Raw genomic sequence first — 25,358 nt, forward strand, 5'->3', positions numbered from 1 at the left:
AATCTACTGTATCACCATGCTGCTCTTTTATAGTCCATCAAACTAAAAAATAGACTTCTTAATTCTTGTTGAAAAGCAGTTTGAATGGAATCCTGTACATTATGATGCGTTGAATTCATTCTACTAAATCTAAAAATAAAAAACACGTGAAATCACATAACGTGCCAAATCTGCAAGCGATTGATTGATTCACTGACAAAAAAATTGGTCGAGTTTCAGTTATCATTTGTGACCTCCTTAAAATGGCGCACTATCCTTTCCGCTACGTTCTTCTCTGTGACGCAATGACGTTGTCGTTCAGGCTTCAGTATGAAAACAATAAACAACCCTATGAGGAGAAACGTTAGAGGACCTGTCGCTGTTGCCAGAAACGTATTCATTTAAGAGTAAAAGCTGTTCGATAAGAAGTTCGACGCTCTTTAAAAAATAAAAAAAAAAACTACACCGGACAGATAGTTGTCCTGACTGGAAAAAAAAACTAGAATCCAAAGAGAGGGAAGTTAGCTAGCTAGTTTATCCAGCTAGCCCCTTGAAGCTGAAGGCTAACCTCTCTACCCTCTGCTTGTGCCTCGTAAGTTAGTGTTGATTGTTATGCAGTTCCCGAAGGACTGTTGTCTTTCTCGTTTTCTTTCTCCTCGGCCACCTCTTCAGACCCTCACCCTAGTTTCTCTGGCCCTATGTCTCGATGGCTCTTTCCTTGGTCGGGCTCGATAAAGAAGCGGGCCTGTCGCTATCTTTTACAACATTACCTCGGTCACTTCTTGGAGGAACGTTTGAGTTTGGACCAACTGAGTTTGGACTTGTACAATGGCAGCGGTGTCATTAAAGAAATCAACCTCGACGTGTGGGTGAGTTAGTTAGTTTAGCACCCTGTCCTCTCAGAGTAACCATGAAATACATCTTAGCAATATTTCGCAATATTCAGGACAGCTGAGAATGCACAGCCTCATCATGTGCCTCTTATGGTGTGTTTAGAGGAACCAAGATGTTTTCCAGACAGGCTAAAACCCAGATCAGGGCCTAGGACTCACAGGCTCTTCAACCCATATATATATATATAGATAGATTCAGAGTCTATACTTTTCATTAAATATGAATATTCATATTGATGTGATTATAAATTAGCACTGATTGTGATGACTTATTACATTGATCTATTACATTTACTTCAGGCAGTAAATGAGCTGCTGGAGTCACTTGCAGCCCCTCTGGAGATTGTGGAGGGTTTTGTGCAGAGTATAAAAGTGACGATCCCATGGGCAGCGCTTGTCACTGACCACTGCACATTAGAAGTCACTGGGCTACAGATAACATGCAGACCCAAAGACAGAACCAGTAAGTCAGCAGCACCTTCAAAACCCGAGCGACATCTTCCTGGTAGTGTTCAGTTGATTATTGGACTTTGTTTTATGATTTGTTTATGTAGGTGGCACCTGGGACTCCCAAGGCTGGTCCTCATGTATGACTTCCAGCATGCAGCTGGCCCAGGAGTGTCTCAAGGACCCACCTGAGGCATCAGAAGAGCCACCTGCTCCTTTGGAGGGGCTGGAAATGTTTGCACAGACCATTGAGACAGGTGTGTATTGCCGAAGTGTTATTTAACTTTAAAGAGATAGTAAAAGGCCAGATATGGTGTCACAATGGTAACTGTGAATTTCTAATCTCTCAGTTGATGATGTGTTGATTTCTCAGGTCTTCTTTGTATCGGCATTTCTGAGATTAGTGCCAACTGAAAGACAAATCACAGGCTTATATTAAAGCGTTTGTTCTAATATGTAATCATTTATGTAGTACAGCTCATTTACAGTAACTTTTTGGTGGATGCAACAAGTTTTCTATAGTGTTAATAGGATTCCCACCATGGCAGAGGATTCAAAACCGAGGACTTCACATAGTTTGTCATGATGAGCGATAGTTTTTTATTATAAATAAAAAGAGTTCAAATTTCATTAACATTATAAACATTCATCAACACTTTGTCACTGATAGCAAGTCCCTTTTTTATAAGAGGAATACAAGGAGTATGCTGACAGACAATGCTGTGAACCCAAGACACAAACTGCCCTGATGTGTTCTGTCACCCTGCCGATTTCACCCTTGTGATTTTCCTACATGGAGGCATAACATCAATTCGAGTAATATAATAAAAATAAAGTCTAAAAAGTTATCGTGTTTGTTTATACCCACAGTACTACGTCGGATAAAAGTCACATTTCTGGACACTATAGTAAGAATTGAGCATCATCCCCTCGACACTAGGAATGGGGTTGCCTTAGAGATGCAAATAAAACGGTAAGAGCATTGAGCTTTGAGAAAATGTATTAGTTTCCCTATTTCTTTACATTATCTGGCATAATACCACTGCATTGTTGAATTCTTTAATGTGATTGGTCAAAGAACCCTAGAGATCGGATTTCATGACAACTGGCCAGGTGTATGCATTGTAACCTAAGGTTTATGTATTAGAAAGTATCTAATAAATATAATGAAGTATAAAGCTACAACAAAAATGCCACTGTCCAGTTCCATGTCCGTTGTATTTGTTTTTAAGAGCTGAACATAAACCCTCCTGCTTGAAATGTAATCCTGTATCTGTAACTGAGCTGTGTTATGCCTCTGTCTTATACTGCAGGCTGGATTACTGTGATGAAGCTGTGCGAGACTCCAGTCAAACAGTGCCTGTAGATATCCACCAGCCTCCAGCCTTTCTGCATAAAATTCTTCAGCTCAACTCAGTGCAGCTGCTTTACGAGACTCTTGGAGAGCCACAGGTGAGAAGCACTTAAACCATGAAGAATTTGCTGGAGAATTTATTAGAAGCTAATTAAAGAATAGCTGAAAAGATTAAGTAAGTTGACTTCGTCGGTATGATCTGGAAGTCTGTGTAATTTGATAATAAATCTATTTAAACACCAAAGCTACAATTGTATATTCTCAATTCTGTGATTTAGATCCTTTTCATATACAGTGCCTTGCGAAAGTATTCGGCCCCCTTGAACTTTGCGACCTTTTGCCACATTTCAGGCTTCAAACATAAAAGATATAAAACTGTAATTTTTTGTGAAGAATCAACAAGTGGGACACAATCATGAAGTGGAACGAAATTTATTGGATATTTCAAACTTTAACAAATCAAAAACTGAAAAATCGGGCGTGTAAAATTATTCGGCCCCCTTAAGTTAATACTTTGTAGCACCACCTTTTGCTGCGATTACAGCTGTAAGTCGCTTGGGGTATGTCTCTATCAGTTTTGCACATCGAGAGACTGAAATTTTTGCCCATTCCTCCTTGCAGAACAGCTCGAGCTCAGTGAGGTTGGATGGAGAGCGTTTGTGAACAGCAGTTTTCAGTTCTTTCCACAGATTCTCAATTGGATTTAGGTCTGGACTTTGACTTGGCCATTCTAACACCTGGATATGTTTATTTTTGAACCATTCCATTGTAGATTTTGATTTATGTTTTGGATCATTGTTTTGTTGGAAGACAAATCTCCGTCCCAGTCTCAGGTCTTTTGCAGACTCGATCAGGTTTTCTTCCAGAATGGTCCTGTATTTGGCTCCATCCATCTTCCCATCAATTTTAACCATCTTCCCTGTCCCTGCTGAAAAAAAACAGGCCCAAACCATGATGCTGCCACCACCATGTTTGACAGTGGGGATTGTGTGTTCAGGGTGATGAGCTGTGTTGCTTTTACGCCAAACATAACGTTTTGGGAACATTTGGGAACATAGTTCCCAAAAAGTTCAATTTTGGTTTCATCTGACCAGAGCACCTTCTTCCACATTTTTGGTGTGTCTCCCAGTTGGCTTGTGGCAAACTTTAAATGAAATCGCTTTCTTCTTGCCACTCTTCCATAAAGGCCAGATTTGCGCAGTATACTACTGATTGTTGTCCTATGGACAGAGTCTCCCACCTCAGCTGTAGATCTCTGCAGTTCATCCAGAGTGACCATGGCCTCTTGGCTGCATCTCTGATCAGTCTTCTCCTTGTATGAGCTGAAAGTTTAGAGGGACGGCCAGGTCTTGGTAGATTTGCAGTGGTCTGATACTCCTTCCATTTCAATATTATCGCTTGCACAGTGCTCCTTGGGATGTTTAAAGCTTGGGAAATCTTTTTGTATCCAAATCCAGCTTTAAACTTCTCCACAACAGTATCTCGGACCTGCCTGGTGTGTTCCTTGTTCTTCATGATGCTCTCTGCGCTTTAAACGGACCTCTGAGACTATCACAGTGCAGGTGCATTTATACGGAGACTTGATTACACACAGGTGGATTCTATTTATCATCATTAGTCATTTAGGTCAACATTGGATCATTCAGAGATCCTCACTGAACTTCTGGAGAGAGTTTGCTGCACTGAAAGTAAAGGGGCCGAATAATTTTGCACGCCCAATTTTTCAGTTTTTGATTTGTTAAAAAAGTTAGAAATATCCAATAAATTTCATTCCACTTCATGATTGTGTCCCACTTGTTGTTGATTATTCACAAAAAATTACAGTTTTATATCTTTATGTTTGAAGCCTGAAATGTGGCAAAAGGTCGCAAAGTTCAAGGGGGCCGAATACTTTCGCAAGGCACTGTATATACTTTGAATATTGAGGCCTTTTATTCTGATATGGCCATTTGACGTATTGAGGTTTTTAAAGGTCTGTTCGGTTTTTAGAGCCTTGTTCCTGAACATACTGGGGTGGGTGAGGATGAAGAAAGAGACTCTGCACCGAAGTCTTTACGGATGCATCCCGGGCCTCTAGTCATTGGAAGCTGCTCAGGTTTCATGGAGACCACTGTTAAAATCAAACAAAGCGACATGCTCCCAGGGCCCAAGGTTTCCTTTTTTTTTGTGACATTAACGTTTACTCTGTTATCTTTACTGAGCAGATTTCCTTCTTCCTTCTGCATCTGATATTACTGATTATTGATTCTTTTTTGTTGTTGTTGTTGTTTTACTATTTCAGCTGGAGCTAGATGGCAGGGTGGGCTGTCTACACTTGTTGCTCTCTCCCAATCAGATTACTAACCTAACAGACCTTCTGACAGCTCTCTGTATCGAGACAGGTGACTTACCCTGTTTAAATGATGATTTAAATGCAATTCAAATAGAAGGAAAACGTATGCTTCAGTTATACATAATATTGGTTTTAAATGTGACCTCTATAAAACATAGCAAAGAAATAATAAAAAAATCTTCTCATTGTAGGTTCCTGGTATCACTACAATTATAACTAAAAAAACTGTTCTACTATTCCTGTACTGTGTAAAATAAAAAGAGTGTAATCATATTTCACATTATAATATAAGCTGTTCTATCGAAACTAAATTTACAACTAAATATCATTTTCGTCATGTTATTGAATTTTCGTCACATCTCTAATTATTCAACATATCAGCGGTCTCTATAATGACCTTCACTGTTTCATACACAGTCACTCATTTTGCCTCTCCTATTCTCAGAAGGTAGCTGTAATGCCCGTGGTGGTGCTCCGAGTAGGCCCCTGGGTTCAGATGATCTGAAGTTGATAGAGGAGGATCTCAGTAAGCAACTCAGTGTGGACACAGATAGAGATTTGGAGCTAAACACAGAGCCTTACATGAGCAGTCTGGAGAATGGAGGTGAGGTGGTCATGTAAATATTGTACGTACTGCATATATTATGCCATTTTTCTACTTATCTTTTTATTTAATTATTTTGTAGCCTTGTTTTTCAGCAAATGTTACTTGTTCTTATGCATGTGTGGCGATGGCTCTTCTTACTTCAGATATGTTTTACTCTATGGGGCCTGGGTGTATGACTAGTAGTGTGATGTCCACACGCTCAGGAAGCGAGCTCTCAGACAGTGACATGGAATCCTCAGTACACAGCCAAAGCAGCTTGGCTCCAACACACCCTCTATCTCCACAGGTCTGTGCATGAATATTAAAAACATGCTGTGTCTCCTTTATGGCCAATATTTTCTTAATTTCTCTGTTTATAAGATGTTTACTGCTACACCGAACACAGGGGACAAATTTTATTATCTAAACCGAAAGAAATAAAGCTCTAGTGTGCTTGACCAATCTGGAGCTAATATAAATATGGTGGTTAATATAGTAACATATGGTAAGTGAGATAATTTGAGAAGTAATGTATTAGTGCATAGCTATTAATCTCTTCTAACAAAGTCTGAGTTTATGTTTGCACCCTTGATAATAAAAATCATCCAGATGTTGGCAGCATTTCCTTGTTATCTCCTGATTTACATAATTGTTCCTCCTTGATTTTACAAAAATTATAATAATTTTTTATTTTATTTTATTTTTACCATGTTTACATAATATGGTGCATTACATTAGGTTAAAGCATTTAAAGATTTTTGAAGAATGCCTTTAACTTTACATTATCATAAGTGACTTTAAAATTCTTATATCCCTTTAGAATTATTTATTTATTTATTTATTTATTTTTTTGGAAAAACTGTGGTATTTCATAAATTACAGAAGTTTACTGCTGATAAAGTTTCAAACAGTATTAGGGTTATATAATGCATGTCATATACTGTACAAAAGTTTAGTATAACAAATTAGTTTATTAAAATTAACATATCCAGTAGATGCCACGATATCAAGTCAAGATCACTTTTGGTATTCCATTTCTTTTATGTATTGATCATTTTTTATTCTTCTTTATTTTCAGGGAATGCTTAACTGCCCCAGACGTTATCCTGTAGCAGGGACTTTACCTAGCTTGCCTCAATGTAGCAGGCCATCACGTATGTCATCCTCATTACTTAATAAAACATACATTAAGTTTTCAGGCTTGATTTAATTTAAAAGTACTTTCTGTTTCTTCTCTTCTCTGTTTAACAGGACGTTCTACACACACTGGCCAGTCAGAATCCACAAAACCCGACTGCTTGCTTCGACTATCTCTTGGTGGAATGACCCTGACTCTTCTGGAACAGGAGCCTGCTCAAGAACCTCAAGATCTTTCCTCAATGGCTAAAGTGTCGCAGGTGTTCTTCCATGAGCTAGCCTACTTCAAAGACAGCATGTTCAGTGAGAGAGACTTTGAGAACCTAAGGGGTAGCTTTTCGAAAGCATGCCCTCACTCACATCTCAGGTACACAGCTGTGTTGTTCTTACACATATTACTTCTTCCTTGAGCATGAGGTAACAATATAAGCAATATGTTTATTGACTAGCAAACAGCTTGTTTTTTTAGCACACAATAGGTTTTCCTTCCTGATTCATTCTTTTTGTTTCCAGGCTGACCGGGGCAGCAGTGCAGATAGCATGTGAGATGCGTAGCTCCGGGCAGTATGTCCGTTCCATGACCTCTGATCTCTCCTTTAGCAGGCTGGAACTGCTGGAGTGTCTTTGGGAGGCAGGAAAGCCCCAGTACACTGAGGTACTACACCTCTCATGTTCATTATAATAACCGACAACAGCTGGGTTTTTTTTTTTGTTGTTTATTTATTTATTTATTTGTTTACCTTTCATTCATAACACATTTTTTCACTTCCTAGCCATTGCTTAAATGTTAAACATGTTACCGATATTCAAATCAGTCAAAAAATTGTTTTGAAATTAAATTACACATCCTGGCAACCATTAAATGGCGAGTAAATAAAACAAGTTTCTTCTTTTATATGCTGCAGTTTGCCTTAAGCCCCAGTTTCTATTAGGTTCTTAGAGCTTTTAGCTCCCAACTGTGTGTGTGTGTGTGTGGTATTATTAAACTTCACTTTCGGTTGATTTAGGTTTGAATTACAGAAGAATGAAGGAAACTTTAGTAAATATCTAAAGTCCATTTTCAAAGATACATTAGCAAAACAGCCAGGAGATTAGGAACTTTCACTATTGCTATGTACAAAAGGTAAAAAAATAAAATAAAATCCATTGGTCTCTACAGACTTTTGAACCTAAACATGTACTTTAGATTTGTCTTTTTTTAAAGTTTATGTTTAAAGTAACATTTCATTTTTTTCCACTAATCTCTGTCTGTTGTGAATGTGACAATAATTTTGTGTTTGGGAAGTTATGTGAAGCACATTTTACATGTTTAATGTATGTTAAACAAAAATTAAATAGTGATCATATATTTAAACTACACAAACACTTCTATTCCTCAAATATCTGTTCACACCCACAGCTGCTACAATAGTGCTTAGTACACATGCAGCACTCAGACACATTAGATGCTTAAGAAGGAACTAACCGTGTGTGTGTGTGTTTGTCTTTAGCTGTTGCAGTTCAAGAATGCTGGTCACTTTAATGTTGGAGCAACTGCCAGACCTTGTGCCCAAATTCACTATTCCCTGAAAGAAAAACAACAGCGCAAGGTGCTTTATCCAAGTTTTTGTCTTTTTGTATGACTCAAGCAAACGTTCATGTGAATATGAAAGCCCTTTGAGGGTGAGACTAAATGAGTCTATATTGTATGCTTGCTCCTGGTCCATTTGAAGTCATTTTCATGCTTGTTCTGTTCTGCAGAGAGGAACAAAGCAGCGAGTAGTGCAAAGGGATAGCGCACTACATGTAGAGCTGGGTGAGCTCACCACTGAAGTAGATCTGGACATAGTGAGCAGACTGAATAACATCATACAAGCCCTAAGCCACTGCCCCAGCCAGCCAAAAAAGCCAACAAACACCCAGGTTGCTGCCCTGACATTCTGAATGTGTTATGATCTGTGTCAACCATGGATGTATATAGGTTACAACTGATTTACTCCACTATATTGCTTTTTGATCTGTTCTAACTTCCCTCTATCTCTCCATAGACTCAGTTGTTAGAGCTGCACTCCTCGCTTGTACTCCTCTCACCGTACGCTGTTCTAAAGCTTCGCTTCCCAATCGCTGACCTTCGACCTTTACACGAGAGAAGACCCATGAGTGAACGAGCGGTGCGTAAGGAGATCCTTAGTCTGGAGATTTGCAATCTAGAACTGAAGTCTCAACAGGGATCAGACATCCTGCAGCAGATGGGATCCACCTCAACATCTAAACTCACCAAGCTGCTGGAGGCTAGCTTCAGTGATCTGCACGGTAGGTGAACCTCCTCACTTATTAATTCTATTTCTACATCATAAGTTTACCTTTTTTCTTCTGGCCCCCTAGAGTCCATAGACTTTGTAAAATTTGTGAATTTTTCTTCCTAAGGAGTGTACGAAGGATGGGAGGGAGGCGCTTTCCCTTGTATCCGTGTACAAAAGGACTCCAACGCTCAGAACCCAGACAGCACACCCAAGTGAGTCTGTGGGGGCACTGATTGTGTATATAATGTAGTCTTCTCAGAAACATAAACCTACACTTGTATCAAAGTAAGCACTGATCGTTCCTAAATTGCTTCTGAAACTACTCTGTTTTTTTTTTCTTTTTCTTTCTTGCCACTTTTGTAGAATTGTGGTGCATGTAAGTGGAGCAGCAGACTCGGATGATAAAGGGGGTGTAGGTGTGGGTTTGAACAGAGATCTGGGACTTGGCTTTGTGTCTGTGGAAAATCCCTGTGAGCTGAGAGAGAAGAACAGCTCCCCCTTCTCCTCTAACCGCACCATGTTTGAGACAGAAGAGGTAGGCAACTTTCTCTTTCTTGTGTTTTTTTTTTTCTTTTTTTTCATCATTTTGACCTTTTCAACTCCTGTCAGTTTGCTGAGTCCAGTCTTGCCTGCCTCGCAGTCATTACCTGCCTTTCATTCTCTTTTCTTTTTTCTTGTCTCACTTAGATGGTAATCCCAGCAGATCCAGAGGAAATGAAGGAATTCCAGGCACGATGTGTGGCTCAGAGTCAGTGTGTGGTCGATATCACACTCCCCGTGGCCTTTATCCTCTTGCCCAGCAAAGAAGCCTTTCAAAGCATCTACAACAGGCACAAGCTTTTGCTCTTTTTTAACAGTTACTCTGCTCTCCAAAATGGTTACTATTTCTCATGTAAAGAGCAAAAGTGTTAAACATGACAGAAAAATTCAATCAAAGAAATTCTTTTTTTTTTTTTATTAACAAAACAAATCCTTCTGTTTAATATTCTTGAAATTATGGTTTAAGTATCTAAAGTATGGATTCAGTATAAACAAGTTTTAGTCAAAATGTGAATGCAGGATTTGAATGAACTGTTGTCATGACCTCACCCTAGTGTGTGTGTGTGTGTGTCTGGGCTGTTTTTGAACTAGTACCCACTCAATTTGTTTAATCTTTTCACTTAATTTATTATTGCAACTGAGTCACATTTTACCCCATTCATCAGTATTGTCATATTTTCTGAGTGTGATGTAACTCATGTTGTCTTAAATTATTATTAATGCATATTTTAGGTTCCAGGATTCTGTTCTCACGGTTGTATTTTTCATTTGTGTCCACAACTCCTCAGGATTAATAATGATTTGCTGATGTGGGAGCCCCCACCTCCCCCTCAACTTCCACCCAAGATATCTCACAGCCCGCTGCAGCAGCGCAGATCCGAGGACGACGAGTTTCAGCTCTGCAAATCTGCCTTCAGACTTGGTCAGTTATTTAAAAACGCAATAATACAAACAGACAGTGAATAGATTATTAGAATAGCGATATGCGTCAAAGTATGAAGGAGCTGAGCCACTGAGCATGCAGTTATCAGTGTGCTCAAATACACCTTCAGCCCTGAACACCGCTAGGGGACGCAGAGTGGTTTGGAGAAGGCCATAAGCCATATCATTGCTGCCAGGTGGGTTTTTACTGCAGATTTGAAATTCTGCTAAGAGTTTTTGTTTGTTGGTTGAAAATATATTTTTCTGTGGGTTAAAAGAATATTCTACACATTATCTTCCTCTATGAATGTGCATGTGTATGTAGTTTCACATACTGTATATTATTTAGTTATGACTATTTATAGAAACGAAATATTGTAAAACCTCCTCTTTAAAATGATGTTAATATTGCTACCTACTGTAGAATTGTAGCCTTGCTGTAAGGCTTATGAAGTGAATATGGTTTAGAAGAGGGGCTTTTCTCTCTCTCTTTTTTCTCTCTGATTATGCAGTAAATAAAGATAAGCAGCGCTACACGGCAGTACGTGAGGATCTAACAGAGGATTAGTTTGCAGTGTTGGCTCATTTAAAAAAAAACAAAAAAACGGTAAAAATCTTTTGAAAACGGTACAAAATCTTTGACTTAATTGTAGATTCTGACTCAGAAGAGGATGAAGCTCAGTTTTATTCAGGCAGTGAACAAAGGAAAAAGGGTCACCCAGAACCCCAAACAGACCACTCCCTCAGCATGCTCTGTTTAACTCTACTGATCGGCAAGGGTCGCCTTCAGGCTCTGACAGACAGTAAGGTAAGCAAATTATAAGCTGTGCTATCAAAATTTTCAAGTTTAATGGAGTGTTTAATTAGATTCCTGTCCACTTATATCATCCACTCACAGAACGAAGCAGGACGGAGGGTGGAACAGTGCCATGGAGAATTGCTGCTAGACTTTGAAGGCGGAAAGATTTTCAGTGTTACCCAGCACCAGAATAATCCCAATTTAAACTTCTTGACTATAGAGGGCAAAAAAGTTGAACTCTATCATAAAGGTAAGATAAAGCCATATAGATTTATGACGGATATGACCAAAAGCTAGCGGACACCTGAACAACATGTGAGCCTTCCAAAAAAAAAAAACACGTTCACAATGTAGGAAGCATAGAATTGGCTAGAGTTTTTTTCGAAATGCAAAGCCTATGAAGTCATGGTTTGCCGAGGCCAACGTAGAAGTTGTCAAGCTGCCCGTACAGACTGCTGACCTCTAACTCAATGAAAACGTTTTGGATGTTTTAACCAGGCACCTGGCACCCCAGGCCATGGCAGGATTTCGGATTTCTGAATATAACCAGATTTTTAAAATGCTACAACTTTATTTTATGTGATTTCTTTTCTGTTGCACTTTATAAAAACATATACAGTATAGTAGAATATTTCAAAAATTTCAGTATGTAAAGGGTTTTCCAAAGCCACACACGGATAATATTTTTCTATATCTTACATATGTATGTATCTTGTGTATCTTGAATAAGGTGCTGTTTGTTTTGTTCCTTTCTCTTTAAAGCGGAGGTCCCAGACTCCCCTGTCCCAGCACGATTAGAAATGCCTAAGTTTACACCCCCAAACCATCTGGACCCGACAATTTATCCCACAGAAGTCGGGGTTAGCAGTATGGGACGCAGGGGAGCAGGGGGTCAGATGTTGTCGACTGCTATCAAAATCACACTAGACCTTCAGCGCAATGTCAAGGTCCAATACTACTTAAATTTGCCATTTTTAAAAATGAATCATTTTTTATTATTATTCAGCCTCATGTACCCTTTTTCCTCTCAGGAGTTTTTGGTAGCATTACGGCTCGAGGGTGCTACTTTAAGGCATCGCATGGCATTGACCAATCACAGTTGGCACGAGCAGGTATCACTTCCCGAAAGACTTTGGGCAGATGAACTTTTGCATTATACAATTAATACAGTATAAATAATTGACACGTTCATGAATGTCAGCATTTTTGATGTATATATATTTAATGAGGGATTTATGTCTTCTGCCTTCAGTTGGTCGATTTTCTGGATGTCATTGATGATGATATTTTAGGATACACACCTCCTGCCATCATAACAGTGTTACATACACACCTGGCCACGTGTGCAGTTGACTACAGGTAAGGAGTTTTAAAGTTTTTTTTTTTTTCTTTTTTCTGCAATAATTTTGTACCACTGTACACGTATGCATAAGCAGCTATTCCTCGTTCACGTGTGAGCCAGAAATGACAGATCACCAATGGCACTTACAATGGCCTTTACATTTATCATAAATGCAGCACTAACAGTAACTGGTTGTTATTTTTTATTCTATTTTTTTACTTTATATCATTGCTTATATTGTTGTTTCTTTTTTTTTTTCAGACCACTTTATCTTCCATTGCGAGTGTTGTTTACAGCAGAATCCTTTTCTCTGTCCAGTAATATCATTGTGGATACTGCCACCTTTCACCTCAGGTACTGTCACTGCTGAAGTCTGTGAATGTATATGGTCACGTATTATCAGTTAAACTGTATTCCACGGAAATCCTTCATAGGTTTATCCTGGATGACTCTGCATTGTACCTCACCGATAAGTGTGAAAGTGGTACCGTGGATTTGAGACGAGGTACCGATTTACTTGTCTATCGTATCCATGTCACTCCTCTGAACATGTGGTATTGTTTTTTTTTCTCAAAGAAGAATTGATTGCTGTTATATATATATTTTTTTATCTCCACAGATTATCTGTGCGTATTAGACATTGACCTATTAGAGCTGGCCATAACTACCTGGAAAGGCAACAACACTGGCAAACTGGTACGCTTTATAATGCTGATTTATTTTTCCCCTGTACTCTAGTCTGATATTAATTACAGCATCGTCGTCTTTGTCCATGTTCAGACTCAGCCAATGTTCGAGCTGCGCTGTTCAAATAACGTGGTTCACGTGCACACCTGTGCAGACTCCTGTGCTGCTTTAGTGAATATACTCCAGTACCTGGTCTCCCAAGGCGACCTGCACCCACCTCCTCGCCATACTTCCCCTACTGAGATTGCTGGACAGAAGCTCCCGGTAAAAATACTTGTGAAAGTTTTTATTATGCGTCAGTAGTAACTCGACTTATTTAGCGATGTAGAATTATGTACACTTATGCATAAGCATCACCGAAACCTAATATAACAAGACACTTCTTGCAAGGTCACATTCAAATGATGAGCAGTTTGTGCTTTGTTCACTGCAATTCCTGCTTTGCTTACCACTGTGCATAAACTGTGCTATGTCATTCTCATGCTCTTACTGTAGATTAGCAGCAAGTTTGAAAAACATCCACTTTAGTCGCATTTTAAAAAACGTTTTTATTGAAAATTCAGTATGTTTCGCTGCCTCTAAAGCTATGTAGCCGGACGATATCGCTAACTCGGTCTGCCAAGTAGCTTTATAAATGTTAAATGTAATACCTATGTGCAAATATATTGTCATATACAGTAGTTTGTCTCGTTGGCAATGCTTTGGAAAGATTCAGGGCAAACAGGGTCAAATATGCATTTGGTTACAGTGGCAAGGCAGGAAATCGAATTTAAACAGTGCATGGTGCTTTAGGTAGTGCAGCATCACAGCCAAGTAGCTTGCTTCTCTTTATAGACAGTGAATGGTGTCACAAGTGCAAAGCGCTTTTGTCGCTTATCATCTGAATGCGCTCTTAGAATCTGCAAACTTTTACCTGTGATGCTTGTAATGGATCAATATTCAGGTTATTTACACATCGCAAACAGCTTGACTTCAGCTATATGTTGCTTGGTTTGCACAACCCCATAGCACTTGCCATGTAACGCATGACTGCTTACGGATAAATTTAGCAATTAAATGACACGTGGCTTCCATTATATTAGGTATATTTCTGCCACCTAAAAAATAAACAAACCGCAAACAAGTTTAATCTTGTTTTAAACTCACCAACAGCACTGAAACCTTCTGCCAGGCTTTTCTTTTGCTTTCTTCCTTTACAGTCATGCAGTTCGGGGTCATACATTATAGAGAACCAAAAGCATGATTTAAATAACTTTCTGTGCATGAGGGGTTTTTTTTAGGGACAGAACTAACTATGCAGACCAAAACATTGATTGCTTGCATACATCAGCAGTTTATGATATCAGATTTGTGTAAAGTTGAATCCAATCCCTTGTGAAAATGACTTCCAATTGAAAATGACCATTGTATGGTGAATTTGCTTTTCATTTCTATGCACAGCTATTTAAGGGTATTTGTTTTCCTCAGCTCTCCGAAGCTCCTACATCATTACCACCCTGTCCACCAGCAGAGACAGCAGAAATTAATCAGTGTGACCTAACAGATGCCCTGATTGACACAGAACGAACATTGCACGAAGAGGATAGAGAATTTGGTAAGATTACTTAATAGTAATTTGATGGGCTTATTCATTATCACCACTCCATTCTCAATGCAATATTTGCAAAATGATGTCTAAATAATATTGAGATATGATGTAATATTATAAAGCCATTTATGGTAGTCAGGAGTGCATTTATCAGAATGACTTACAGAATCCTGTTCTGAATTGTTTTGTTTCTTTCAATACACTTACAAAAGGAACATCACACTGTCACGTTACCAGAGTGATTACTCATCATCTACATCGTTTGTTTGAATGAACAGGTTCTCTGTCCATAGTAAAGCGAGGCTCACCTGTCTCAGTGTACCTGTTTCCTGGGGAAGGAACAAAATCCAGATCCTCTGCCCTAGAGGGGTTGGAGTCTGAGCTTGATCAACTGGTGGATACAGCCACTGAAGTTCATGCTGATATGATATCAGAGGAATGTTCAGAAGGCTCCACTGATAATGATGACTTCTGTATTTTAGAGGCCCCTGGTATAGGTATTCCTGTGAGTGCTTTTAACAGATTACTTTTATTTCTATATGCACTTTTCTGGAGGATTGTTGTCTATAGAATTTACAGTAAAATGGGCAAATAAAGTAATATAAGTTTTTCGTAGTATTTCGATTTATTTGATCGAATGTTTTTCTCAGCAAGCTTAAACATGAATTCTCTTTCTGTCTCTCTTTCTCTTCTACAGCCTAAGGATGGAGAGCCGGTGGTCAAAGTGTTGTGTCAGAGTCCTATAAAGGTGCGTGATGGCTATTTCTCTCGGCCACGGGGCAGTTCAGACCTGCTAAGGGCACCTGCTCGCTTTCCGATGCCTCAGAGCAGGGTAGTACTCAGAGAGGTATCAGTAGTCTGGCATCTTTATGGAGGAAAAGACTTTGGAGGAAAACCAATCTCTGCTCACATACAGCACAGTCAGAGGTAAGGAGGTCTGACGATAAACCTGCAGATTCATCTTGCTTGTTTGATCATATCAAATAAAGTCACTACCCATAACAGTCTCTAGGATTGTCACTGACAAATTTGTGTGAATGTTTTCTTATCTTTTTTTTTTTGTTTGTTTGTTTGTTTTTACAGGGGTCGCTCAGCACCTGCAGGAGCTCGTGGTTCTCCCTCACGATCTGCTGGCTCATCCAGACCACAGAACTCATGGCGCTGGGTGGGAGGCAGTGGCAGACAACACTCACTGCTCATGGAAATACAGCTGACAAAGGTGCGACCTACACACAACATATCCTTCATCACTAGCAGGATTTTATTAATAGTAATGCATTTTACCTTGGGAAGACATACTTATTTAAGGATTTTCAGAATATGCAGTTATTCCAGAGAATACTGGAAAGCAATTTCTCCCTCTGTATTTTGCTGAACACCGAGCTATCAGCCTTAGTAATTGTAAGCTCATGATAACTTTTTGGCAGTGGTGTAAAATTCTGTCTGAGCCTCATTCACATTTGTCTGATCACTTGAAGGTGCGTAATGTAAAGCTGTTCCTTTTCAACATATTTATTGATAGTTATTGATAGATGAATAGCTGAAGTTTATGCCCACTGTACTGGCAAGTTAAATATTGAATTACACCAAAAATCGAACCTCTGGGGGAAAAAAAAATTTAGTTTAAATAGTGAATTTAGACAATTCTGATGCCTTCTGATGCCCAGGTCAGCTTCCAGCACGAGTCGTACCCTGTTGTCATGCCCCCTGCAGCCTCCGGGCAGGACATGGAAGGGGCAGGATTGGGAGAGCAGCCTCTGTCACGGCAGGTGTTTATTGTGCAAGAGCTGGAGGTGCGTGACAGGCTGGCCTCCTCACAGATCAACAAATTCCTCTACCTGTATACCAGTGAGAGTATGCCACGTAGAGCCCACTCCAACATGGTGAGCATGGGAGAGAACACCGGTCTTTTCTTGGAACTCGGAGATTCTCAGACATTTTGTAACCATGGAACCCATTAACTGTAATGCAAATTTCACAGACCCCCTTAATACAGAATTATTTTTGTAGTCTGACTATTCATATGTGTACAATGATTATCTAGTTATTTATAAAACCCATAGAGGTTTTTTCTGAGCTTTTCCCCAGCAGATCATATTATGGATAAGCTGAGGTTGTGGGTTCCCTGGGTCTCACTTTGTATATTACTGATGTAAACCAAGCATAAATACGATTAAGTCGAAAAACTGAAAACAAAAACTGGGTAAAATACATTGATTGAGAGACAGTGCAAGTTGTTTAACTTGAGCAGCAATTAGACAATGTTTTAAACCTGATCAGTGTTTGTGTTCTGCAGTTAACAGTAAAGGCGCTGCAGGTGCTTCCTGAGTCTGGATTAGGAGGCCCAGAATGTTGCTTGAGAATCAGTCTGCTGCCCCTCCGGCTCAACATAGATCAGGTGAGCTGGCCTACAGATTTCTTACATGTCTTATTGGTTATAGAATCATTAATAATGCTGTTAATTACTTTGACAGACTGTTTACCTTTTATATGTATATTCATGTTGGGATGATGTGTACTGCTTTATTGGCCCGCAGGATGCTCTTTTCTTTCTGAAAGATTTCTTTAGCAACTTGGCTGCTGGGATTCATCCGTACTTGCCAGTTGATCCGGCTGCAGAGGGTAAGCTCGAAAGTATAAACATGCTTTTTTTTTTTTTTGCATACGTATGTAAAGTACATGCTGTCTTTATTTGATAGTGAAAGCAGACACTGCACAGAAGCCATCAGAGGAAGCAGAGTCTGGCACTGGACTGGGTCCCGATCTCACTGCTTCCGTAGAGACGACCTACAGCGAGCAGAGCTCTTCCTCTGCTGGTTCATCCTCTTCCTCTGACCAGCCAATTTATTTCCGGTATATCAAAATAAATATATATAAATAGGTTTTACTACAACAGATCAGTGTATTATCTGGTTTCTTGATGTGCAGTGTTTTTTGGACTTGAACATTGGCTTTTGACTTTTCACTCCTATTAGAGAGTTCCGTTTCACGTCAGAAGTTCCCATATGGCTGGATTACCAGGGGAAGCATGTGGCCATCGAACAGGTGAGGAATTAAACACTGGGTCATAAGCACTCATCAACATTGTTTGGGAATTTAATAGAGACCAGGGGTATTCACCTCAAATGTTGGTTTTGTCAACTCAACGTGATAAATTAATCGTTCATGGTTATAAATGAGACAAATTCATCGTTTTGTGGTGGTGCATCACAGTGCCTCATTTGACTAACACTATTGAGATGTACTATTGATCTCAGACTCGACTCAAAGGAGATGTCATTTAAATTTAATGCAGTGAGAATAAATGCAGAGCTTCATGTCCATTCTATGCCAACACCCTTTTAAAAACAAGCTACGATTTAAAATAAGACAAGTCCGTGATCCAATACGCTACCTTTGACCCAAATGCATATGATAAGCTGTATCAAGTCTTTATAGAGGATGTGCTATAGAAACAGCAGCAATTCATATTTAGAAAACAATTATAACAACTATAACAAGTCCAAGTTTAGAATCTCAGTCTCATATCTACATAATACAGTATGTAGATCTCAGTGTGTGTGTGTGTGTGTGTGTGTGTGTGTGTGTGTGTGTGTGTGTGTGTGTGGACCTTTTTACACCTGGTCACTTCATGTGTTTTCTCTGATCTGATAGCTATCTGATTTGTTAAAACTGTTCCATTTACATAAGGCCACATAAATGCGTCTTGGCGAATTGGATATCAATCCGATCTTTCTACTCCCGCCCACAATGCAAATATATTTTACCTCATTTCTGGGGTAATGGAAATGGAACACGCTTTGGTGTATATACTTAAATATACTTTTGTTTCTATATGTTTTACAAAGCTTTTATTGGACGCTTTCATCGCTCCAAAGAGCAATAAGTGCCTGTGTGTCGTCCATGTTATTTGTTTGTGGCGCGCTACGCACGACTCGTGAGTCACCTGCGAATGACGTACTTCTGTTTGGGAGGAGTATAACGATGACGTATGTGGCTTGAACAACCACATTCATTTGCACCTGTCCAGTTTCATCTGAAATGCATCCCAGTGAAGTCGTAGTCTGCCAGTTGTTGACTCTTGGTCTAGACCAGGGGTCAGCAACCCACGGCTCCGGAGCCGCAAGTGGCTCTTTCATCCCTCTGCTGCGGCTCCCTGTAGATTTGGAAAGCAAACATTTAACCTCCTACGACCTGGTGTCCACATACGTGGACATCACATTGCATCTAAAATGCAAGCCAAACCAAAGCTCAGGTTTTAGGAGGTTAATTTAAATTTATTTTATTTTAGTTAGTTAGTTTTTTAAAAGATTATGATGCTCTTGTAACATTAAAATAAACCATGTTTAATTTGTCTGTCGCTCAAAATATGTGTCATAACTGCCGACTTCCGACACACAGAAGCAGACGCATTTTTGGTTTGCTGCAGCCGGCAAGTTAAAATTTTAATGTCATGAATACATTTTATTTGAAAGTAACCTTCAACCCAGTGTCTTTTTGTTAAGGTTAGTTCAAACTGTTCGATTTTTTTTTTTTTTAAGGTTAGTTCAAACTGTTTTGTTTGCTTGCAGAAATAAAATGTCGTTTACTCTGTAGCAGTTCATTGATTTCATAAGTGCAACACACTACAGTTTTTCTACACTTTCCATAAAGGTAAAAAACGATATATGCAGTGTTATCTTCATTTTAGATGTCAAATGGGTTTTGTGGCTCCCTGTGTGAAACGGATCCAAATGACTCTTTGAGTGTTTAAGGTTGCCGACCTCTGGTCTAGATGCTGTCTATGATCCAGTGCTGTGATTAACTCTGTGCTGTTTTATTTATAGGGAACTTTTGCTGGGATTCTTATTGGCCTGGCCCAACTCAACTGCTCAGAGCTGAAGCTGAAGAGGCTGTGCTGTAGACACGGGTGATTAAATCCCTCTGACTAACATCTATCAGCCTCTGGTTCATTCCTGCAGAAATCTGTGCCACATTTTGTCCAGATTCATCGTATGAAACTGGGAATATTAAATAAGCCTTGCTAGTTCTGAATGAACGTTGCTTTTATCCCACTGCACAGACGTGTCCCAGTTTGTATACTGTCAGGTTATTTAGATCATAATTACTAATTGATTAAGAACGTATTTATATTAAATAAAAGTCCTTTTTTTTTTTATATACCTTTGCACATCGCCATTCACTGCCAGACTGCTGGGTGTCGATAAAGTCATTCAGTATGCTGTGAACGAGTGGCTGACTGACATCAGGAAGAACCAGTTACCAGGCATTCTGGGAGGTGTTGGTCCAATGCACTCTGTAGTTCAGCTGTGTGAGTATACGTGTAAAGCATTATTTCCTGATCGTAATGCTCTTATGGAATGTTAAATGCTATACTTTCTCTTTCCTTACTATAGCCGGTTCTATTTGTTCTAACATATTTCCACTTACTGGAATGTTCTTTCCCTCGCACAAGTCTAAACTTATTAGAAGCAGGAGGTAATAGTCTGTGTGCATTTACACAGCAGGTACTTTAAGGCTTGATCTCTATTTGCAGTAAAACCCTCACATTTTTATGAGCTGTAATTCGATTTTCCTTCATATTACTTGACAAGGAAAGATACTAGGACGGTTTAGCCAGTCTTTATACATGACGCTGAATCGTTGCTTCTAATTCGGTTCCTGTTGTAGTTCACGGGGTACGGGATCTGTTCTGGATGCCAATCGAGCAGTACAGAAAAGATGGACGCATTATTCGGGGTCTCCAGAGAGGAGCAGCATCTTTTGGCACCTCTACAGCTTCGGCTGCTCTGGAGCTTAGCAACAGACTGGTGCAGGCTATTCAGGTGTGTACTGTATATACACACACATGCATGCAGGTATGCTTAGATGTAAACACACACACGATAAGCATACACTCACATGAGTATACACACTACACTATGACTTGCACTTATGCAGGTACTTTACTGATACACACCAACAAAGTCACATAATATCCTTGATGTATTTAGTAAAGAGCTCAGAGCAGAAACCCACCCACATTTTATTATATGTTCTCTATTTAATGTTCCACTTCACAATCATACTCACATTCTAGAAAAATAGAAGAGAGCTGACATTTTACATTACTGCAAGATTATATAAATGTCACAGATGAATGACTAAGATCTGGTGTGTCCCCAGAAATCACCGGAATTATATATTATGTAAGAAAAGCATGTCATGTTTGCTCTGCAGGCCACAGCAGAGACAGTGTACGACATCCTGTCACCAACTCCGCCCCTGACCCGTTGCATCACAGAGGGACGTCCTGCATCCCGGCCTAGACGCACGCCACAACCGGCTGACCTCAGAGAAGGTGTGGCCAAGGCCTACGACACCGTCAGAGAGGTAGTGTTGCTGTACTATACTGATACTGAACATTTATGTTACAGACTTGAATATATCTGGACCGTCATCAAAAGAGTGGTCTTTAGGCTTAAAATTTTGCCTTTAAACTGTAGGTTTTTCTCATACATTCTTTGTGTAGTCTGATTCTGGTTGTAGCTTTACTTTTGTTTGACACGATATTGTCAGAGTAATATTACAGTTTTGTATTTTATTTGTTTCACTTCTGCTTCCATATCTTGCATTGCTGAGAAAAAAAAACGTTTGTCCATCATTCATGCAACTTAGTTTCTATATTCAAAAATAGCAACCTAATGGACAGAATGTACTGTTCTAACCAAACTGAGAGACACACTGAAGCCTTGTGTTTGTATGTTGCAGGGGGTGATAGACACTGCTCAGACCCTGTGTGATGTGGCCTCACGTGGACATGAGCAGAAAGGTCTTCCAGGAGCAGTGGGTGGGGTTCTGCGTCAGATTCCTCCCACCGTAGTGCGACCCTTAATAGTAGCCTCTGAAGCCACCTCTAACCTCCTCGGAGGCATGCGGAACCAAATCAAACCAGACGCACGGAAAGAGGACTTCTTAAAATGGCGCACAGAAGATGGCCCAGAATGACTGACTGCTAACATCAGTTTTTTTGCTAGTGTGAATGGTAGTGTGGAGGCATGAGTATGAATGTGAAAATGTGGATATCTCTGTGAGTATTAATGCAAAGATGAAGGAAAAAAAATATTAGACGCTCGGCACAACCCGACAAGTTTTAAATGGCTTCCACGTGTTCCGTTTTCACATTCATGTACGTTCACAGTGCACAAGCAGAGCTCTTTGTAGGTAGCCATGTGCAATTTGCTGCCATCCACCTGATCTGAAAGTATGCAATCATATCGATTCTGAACACTGTTTACCATTTTGCAGTAACATGTTACTAGCTTTTATTTGTTCTTTCCTCTTGAAATTACACACTGGGTTTCTGGGATGTTTCATTATCGTTCTGTAATTAATAGAATTGTTCAAATTGATCAAAATGTTCAAACTGGGATCTAAGATTTTTTTTTTCTTTTTCCCAAAAACAATATAAGGAAGCAGTGTAAAAGTGGCCTTTCCATAATACAAGTTAAAATGTAAAATGTGATTCTTCTACATCCTGTGAAATGACCTTTGACCACTTTACACATTGCCCCTAGTGTTATTGTGCCATAATTAACACCAATTTGAATGTTTAGTTTTATTCTCCTAAAGTTCATATAAATGGCTCTGTGACATTTCCACACTAAAGATGTTTATGTAGTTTACATGATCATTGTTAATTCTGCAGACTGAGATGTCTTGTACATGTCCTGTTTCGCTTGGCTTTGTCTTGTTTAGTTGCCTTTCTAATGTTTTGGGGTTTTTTAATGCTTGTCTTTATAATTAACAAAACTGCTTCTCATATTCACGTGATGTCTGTACGGTAAAGGGCTTTCAGCAACTGAAAGATTAAAACGGCTTGTGGTTAGTATGTTACACTTTTTTGTTAATGCAGTTTAAGGGAAGTGCATATGTACTCGTATACAGTGTCTTATGAGTGGATGAGTGATGATGTGCATGTTTGTGGGTTGAGTGTTGTTTCAGTAGGGTGATCTTTCAGGCTATGAAAATCATAGCTTTTGCTATGTGTGTTTTTTTCCCCCCCTGTAATTATTACTATATCATAAGCTGTAAGATTAATCTGTATAATACCAAGACAATGTGTAAACACAATTATAAAAAAAAGAAATAAATGAAAACCTGTACATTGGAATAAGGTTTTGTAATTTGATTGGTAAATGTTACGTGCTTTAAGACGGAACAAAGTTGTTTTCTCAGCGTGCTACTGTTTTCACCTATACTCGCTGGCCACTTTAATAGGAACACCTGTACCCAGGTAATTATCCAAGTATCATGCAATTATTAATAAGTGATTCATTTATCTAAAGTGAAAGTGACGTGACATACGCTAAGTACGGTGGCCCATACTCAGAATTTGTTCTCTGCATTTAACCCATCCGAAGTGCACACACACAGCAGTGAACACACACACACACCGTGAACACATACCCGGAGCAGTGAGCAGCCATTTTTATGCTGTGGCGCCCAGGGAGCAGTTACTGGGGGTTCGGTACCTTGCTCAAGGGCACCTCAGTCGTGGCCAGCCCGAGACTCGAACCCACAACCTGTGGATTACGAATCAGACTCTCTAACCATTAGGCCACGACTGCCCACAACATCATGCAATTAGCAACAATTGCATGTAAATGATATTTGGGAATTTAATGTGTTTGTCAGTGAAAAGTTCAGGAATAGACATTTATATGACTCCTATAAATAGCTAAAACAGTATTGTGCATGTTTGAATAATGAATAGTGGAGTTGTTTTACAGCTCTAACAGTGAGAGGTCCTGTTTATGTTCTGCATTGTGTGAAGTCTCTTCATGGCCTGCAGGTGGCAATGTCGAGCCTTAACTCTCACTTCAGCAGCACCGAAGAAGAACAACACGTGAACCCCCAAAGCTAGCTATTAGCTAATATACCAACTTTCGTGATTATTTGTATTTTTATTTGTAAATATCACATCACACAGACTGCAATAATGAAGTTGCTAACGCATAACATGTTGACGTCGCATGTAAAAGGAGTAACTAAAGGATATCCGCTGCTGATTAAGGTGAAAACATGATGTTTATGTGAGATCTGGAGTTAGCAATGTGTTTAGATCAGTGATGACTCGTTGTGTAAATAAATTCAAAATTAAATGACTAGGTAAAAAATTATAAGGTAATTACTTCTAACTTCCATGGCACCTGTGACACAAAATGTATTTTATTAAACCAACACTGTTATAAAAAAAAAAAACCTTTAAAACGTGCACCATATTAAAAGCTCCATGATTGTTTATTATTAAAACTAAATGTTTTAAAGAAACTAAAAGGGGTTGATCTGTGTTCCTGAAGTCACTGTACTTTAAACTGTCTAAATAGTAACTAGAATAACTTTGTAGGTAGTGGTTAGTGATACTGGTCTATACCACTGCAAAATAATAATAATAATAATAATAATAATAATAATGTCACTTTGAGAACCCAGTACTATAATGAATTTGACATATCAAGGAAGAGAAATGTCTGTTTAATCAACTGTTTCTATCTTTTTTTAGGCGACAGAGGTGAAAGTGAATGAAGTTGAGTTCAACCCTCAGTTTGTGAGCAGAATGATACCAAAGCTGGAGTGGAGTGCTTTCATCCATGCAGCTGAAGGGGTGAGGATTGTTCAGCTTCTAATTCAATAGGGGATTAATAATAAGATAATAATAAGATAATTATTGTAATATAATTATTAATGTAATATAATAATTATAATAATAATTTGTCTTTACAGCTCGGATACCTGCAGGACTTGCCCAGCATGCCTGTATCAAACTTTGAGAACGATGAAGACTTTTTACGCAAAGTTCACAGAGTCCTGCTGGAGGTAAGAATAATTGTATATGAAATAGGCTTTTGTTCTGAAATGCAGAATTCTGACTTTTCAGATTTTTTTGTCTTTATGGGTTTGACTTGTAAGGTTTTATCGTGATGAAGTGTGGGAAACTGAAATATCAGAAGCAGTATTCATGTTCCTGGAACTAATTGTTTATTTCGCACTGGTTTTGATTGGTCACTATAGACGTTCAGCCTGAAAACCATAATTTTTTTTGTTGTATTTTCTGTATTAATAGGTGGAGGTGATAGAGGGAACTCTGCAGTGCCCTGAGTCTGGTCGAGAATTCCCCATCACGAGAGGAGTCCCCAACATGCTCCTCAATGAAGATGAGTCATAAGAGACATCCCTGCTTTTGTTTCATTCAAATACAACAAACAGCAACATAGTACATTACTGATGTTTGGGATTGCAGCAGAGTTGGATGGAGTTGCAATGAGTCAAGACATGAAAACTGACTGCTGTTCCTCTGAAATACTTGCCATAATTTAAACCTGGTCTTTAATTTAAGCAGTTAATCTTAGCCACAAATTCTGTTCTCAGATCGTGTTTACTGTGTTTTGTAATATACATTTCGATAAATCTGTGTTAAAATCTTATATTT

General features: G+C 39.1%; 2 protein-coding genes across 4 annotated transcripts; both read left to right on the top strand.

Annotated features, from left to right (window-relative positions):
- Window positions 1-290: 290 nt before the first annotated feature.
- Window positions 291-23,039, top strand: atg2a (autophagy related 2A). 3 transcript variants are annotated; one of them, XM_027135230.2, is made up of 42 exons: window positions 291-848; window positions 1,173-1,335; window positions 1,427-1,576; window positions 2,190-2,292; window positions 2,633-2,771; window positions 4,663-4,824; window positions 4,955-5,054; window positions 5,451-5,609; window positions 5,756-5,898; window positions 6,670-6,745; window positions 6,843-7,095; window positions 7,242-7,383; window positions 8,219-8,317; window positions 8,469-8,630; window positions 8,756-9,020; window positions 9,135-9,222; window positions 9,374-9,545; window positions 9,698-9,840; window positions 10,339-10,472; window positions 11,125-11,279; window positions 11,370-11,520; window positions 12,033-12,217; window positions 12,302-12,382; window positions 12,523-12,629; window positions 12,874-12,966; window positions 13,047-13,117; window positions 13,232-13,308; window positions 13,393-13,563; window positions 14,767-14,893; window positions 15,166-15,392; window positions 15,585-15,814; window positions 15,971-16,106; window positions 16,555-16,770; window positions 17,184-17,285; window positions 17,425-17,509; window positions 17,587-17,740; window positions 17,863-17,932; window positions 19,714-19,796; window positions 20,077-20,198; window positions 20,558-20,712; window positions 21,107-21,259; window positions 21,638-23,039. In XM_027135230.2, the coding sequence occupies exons 1-42, from the start codon at window positions 678-680 to the stop codon at window positions 21,872-21,874; spliced, it is 6,012 nt and encodes a 2,003-aa protein (XP_026991031.1). In that variant the 5' UTR covers window positions 291-677; the 3' UTR covers window positions 21,875-23,039. The 3 variants fall into 3 exon arrangements, with proteins under 3 accessions (XP_026991031.1, XP_047658027.1, XP_047658028.1); XM_047802071.1 differs by having other exon boundaries at window positions 5,454-5,609; XM_047802072.1 differs by lacking the exon at window positions 16,555-16,770.
- A 742-nt stretch (window positions 23,040-23,781) lies between these two features.
- Window positions 23,782-25,353, top strand: trmt112 (tRNA methyltransferase activator subunit 11-2). The gene is made up of 4 exons (XM_027136075.2): window positions 23,782-23,942; window positions 24,432-24,533; window positions 24,653-24,745; window positions 24,993-25,353. The coding sequence occupies exons 1-4, from the start codon at window positions 23,868-23,870 to the stop codon at window positions 25,092-25,094; spliced, it is 372 nt and encodes a 123-aa protein (XP_026991876.1). The 5' UTR covers window positions 23,782-23,867; the 3' UTR covers window positions 25,095-25,353.
- Window positions 25,354-25,358: the final 5 nt, after the last annotated feature.

Source organism: Tachysurus fulvidraco, chromosome 17, assembly GCF_022655615.1.
Source record: "Tachysurus fulvidraco isolate hzauxx_2018 chromosome 17, HZAU_PFXX_2.0, whole genome shotgun sequence".
Taxonomy (NCBI): Eukaryota; Metazoa; Chordata; class Actinopteri; order Siluriformes; family Bagridae; genus Tachysurus; species Tachysurus fulvidraco.

Coding starts and splice junctions, on each gene's coding strand:
- trmt112 (XM_027136075.2), top strand. CDS start 23,868: ATGAAGTTGCTAACGCATAACATGTTGACGTCGCATGTAAAAGGAGTA. Junction 23,943..24,431: donor GATATCCGCTGCTGATTAAG/GTGAAAACATGA, acceptor ATCTTTTTTTAG/GCGACAGAGGTGAAAGTGAA. Junction 24,534..24,652: donor TCATCCATGCAGCTGAAGGG/GTGAGGATTGTT, acceptor TTGTCTTTACAG/CTCGGATACCTGCAGGACTT.
- atg2a (XM_027135230.2), top strand. CDS start 678: ATGTCTCGATGGCTCTTTCCTTGGTCGGGCTCGATAAAGAAGCGGGCC. Junction 5,899..6,669: donor CACACCCTCTATCTCCACAG/GTCTGTGCATGA, acceptor CTTTATTTTCAG/GGAATGCTTAACTGCCCCAG. Junction 7,384..8,218: donor GAAAGCCCCAGTACACTGAG/GTACTACACCTC, acceptor GTTTGTCTTTAG/CTGTTGCAGTTCAAGAATGC.